The 2,956-nt window shown below is 57.7% G+C and overlaps 1 protein-coding gene across 1 annotated transcript; it reads left to right on the top strand.

The window, feature by feature from the left end:
- The first annotated feature begins 972 nt into the window (after positions 1-972).
- On the top strand, positions 973-2,752 carry NPW (neuropeptide W). The gene is made up of 2 exons (XM_065733041.1): positions 973-1,356; positions 2,349-2,752. Exons 1-2 carry the CDS (start codon positions 973-975, stop codon positions 2,382-2,384), a joined length of 420 nt encoding a protein of 139 aa, XP_065589113.1. The 3' UTR covers positions 2,385-2,752.
- The last annotated feature ends 204 nt before the right edge of the window (positions 2,753-2,956 follow it).

The following is a 2,956-nucleotide window of genomic DNA, read 5'->3' as shown; positions in this document are numbered from 1 at the left end:
GTGGTTTAGGTGTAGATCAGTGTGATAAGCCAACAAATTGGGTAATGAACAGAAGGAACTAGAATTGCTCTGATGAGCATAGATTTGACCTACTTGGTTTTACTAGGGAATCTAGAGGGGAATAGTCACCTGAGGGAAGTTGTGAAATTGGTGGTGATAACCTACTTAAGAAGAACCGGGTTGCAGAAGAGGAGGGGCAGCAGAGCTCACAAACCCACTGCAAACAGCAGCGAATGCAAAACTGCAATAGGCTTTGGGGAAGAGAAGCACAAGTTGCAGAGAGTGTTGTTATGGTTCCTTCAGGACATGTCCCTGTGTCTTGCAGCTGACCCTCAGTGAGGCTGGCAGTGGGCACAGGTCCCTTCTGTGGTTCCTCACTTGCAGTCAGTTCAAGACATTTATCTTCCTTCAGCAATAAATGCTGCTTCTGTTGGGCTGGTCCTGGGACTGCAGGGGGAATGCAGAGCTGAAGAGAAGTGTGCAGGGCTGCGGATGGACACCTGGGACCATGCAGAGGATGCTCAAGGCTGAAGAGGGGAAGCTAAGACTTGCAATGAAAACCCTCAGGGCTGTGAAGAGGACCATAGAGACGGTGCTTGACCATGAGCTGTATGCCTGGGGAGATGCTCACGGATAGGAGAGATGCTGGAAGCTGTAGTGGAGATGCTTGGGGAGGTAAGGAGGATGCTCGAGGAGGAGAGGGATGCTTGAAGCTGCAGGGAGGATGCTCAGGGCGGCACGATTGATGCTCGGTACCGCAGGGGATGCTCACGAGGGACTCCCGGGACCTCAGGAGGGGTCGAGGAGGGGAGGGCGGCGGGGAGGAGGTCCGCGGGGCCGGGGCTGCCGGGGGCTGCCGGGGCGGAGCCGCGGGGTGCCCCTCCCGGCTCCGATATAAACCGGCGGGGCGCGGGCGCGGGGCTGCCTTCTCTGGGGCACCTGGGGCCGCCGAGACGCCTCCTGCCTGCAGCCATGGCGAAGGGGCAGCTGTCGGGGGGCACCTGGGGGACTCTGGTGCTCCTGGGGCTGATGCTACCGGCGGCGCCGGCGGGAGCTTGGTACAAGCACGTCGCCAGCCCCCGCTACCACACGGTGGGACGCGCCTCGGGGCTTCTGATGGGCGTCCGCCGCTCCCCGTACCTCTGGCGCCGGGAGCTGCCGGCAGAGCCCCCGCACCGCCCCGGGGGCACCGCGCCCGCAGCCGCCCCGCAGCCCCCGGGGAACTCCGCGGGGGATCCTCCGCCGCCTCCTCCCGGCCCCGGCCGCCTCCTGCAGCGTCTGCTCCGCCGGGGCTGGGGCTGGGGGGGTCCGCGTCCTGCCCCCGCCCGGCCACCGCCCGCCGCCCGCGGAGCTCAGGTAACGCCGGGAACCGACGTGGGGAGCGGCCACCGCGGTCCTGGAGTGGGGTGGGGGGAGCGGTGTTCAGGAGCTGTGAGCATCGCTGGGTGCAAGGAGCTGCCCGCCGGCACAACGATGCCTTCAGCGTCTACAGAGCGAGGGAACCCCGCGGGACAGCCCGGCTCCTGGGGGGAGGTTCAGCCCTGTCACCGGGTGGGTGCGATCGTGTGAGTTTGCAGAAGTGTGTGCTGCGTTTTGAAACTCGGACCACGAGGTCAGAGCGCAATGAGCTGGGGTGGCCGGCTCTATTCAGAGAGGCTGCTCTGGGGTTTTAGGGTGAAAAAAGGGGGTGGGTGATTCCTGTGCCCCTGAATGAGGGATGATGTGTATGACCCCCCGAGCTGTCAATGCCACAGAGAAGTGTTTGCAGGGATGAGGAGCCCCCAGATCCCCTCTCCTCGCCCTCTTTGCTTTGCTCAACTGCGTGGGACTGTTTGAGGGCTGTTTCCAAACATTAAACCTCTTATGTCAGTAAGGATCCAACATCCAGCTGAAATCCAAGGATGCTTCTACATGCTGGATCAACTCCAAAACACATAGCCACATCCCCCCCCCCCCCTTCTTCTTGGAGGAAATCTACGATTAGTGCCTTTTTGAGAAAGCCCAGGCTCAGCCCCGTGCTACGCCTGTGCTGTCCTGGTGACACCTGGCTGGAAGCAGGGGCAGAGCAGTGCTGGGTGCCACGCTCGCGGCCCAGACCTGTGAGTAGGGTGCAGTGCTCTGATTTCATGGTAAAATCTCCTCTGGAGCCTTGCAGGCAGGGCTGAGCCCGGGGCTGGGGTGCTTATGGGGGCACTTGGCAGCCGCAGAGCTCAGTCTGCATGCACTGTGTCTTGCTGGGGCAGAAGGGGTCTGTGCTGACAGTAGGTGAGATCTGAGCTCACAACAGGGAGCATGAAGCGTGAATGGTGTGTAATAATTATAACACGGGGTCCCTTTTCTCCTTGCAGCCTCACCCCATTGAAGACATAGCTGTGCTGCGCTGAAGGCCGCACAGGGATGCTCCAGGAGCTGAGCAGTGCCAGCTGCCCACGGTGGGGACTTTTCAGTGACTGCTGAGTTCCATCGGTGCTCCTCTGGCTGCTCTGACCTCTGAAAGCATACAGACAATTGCATTAAAAAAACAAAAACAAATATGTATATATCAGATTTTTTCTCGCCCACTGTCCAAATGCAGTGGTAAATCCATCTTGTTTTCAGGTCAACTTAGTGCTATGAACTTGGGGAGAAATAAACAGGGAAGATATTTATTTTGTTTATTTTTTTTAGATATCTGTACTAGCTTGTTGGCAATATGACATGAGCACATACTGTTTGCTTCCTAGGAACTTGCCCTCATTAAACTGCGACTCAATCAAAGGAAACTTGTGTCATGGTGCAGTTTTCTTATCCTTCTAGTGTAGGTTGGTGTGGCTCAGCCAGGGCAGGCGCTGCAGCATTCTGGTCACTCCCAGATTTTTCTGGCATGATTTAACTTCTTGACATAGGTTTTTTGTTTTGTTTTGGTTTGGTTTTTTTTCCTGCAGCATTATAGAGAATTGCTCTCAGAGTTGCTGCC

The sequence above is a fragment of the Cyrtonyx montezumae genome, unplaced genomic scaffold (genome assembly GCF_038088225.1).
Source record: "Cyrtonyx montezumae isolate F1298 unplaced genomic scaffold, pur_monq_1.0 scaffold_16, whole genome shotgun sequence".
NCBI classification, from domain to species: Eukaryota; Metazoa; Chordata; class Aves; order Galliformes; family Odontophoridae; genus Cyrtonyx; species Cyrtonyx montezumae.
This window is presented reverse-complemented; position numbering and strand designations above follow the sequence as displayed.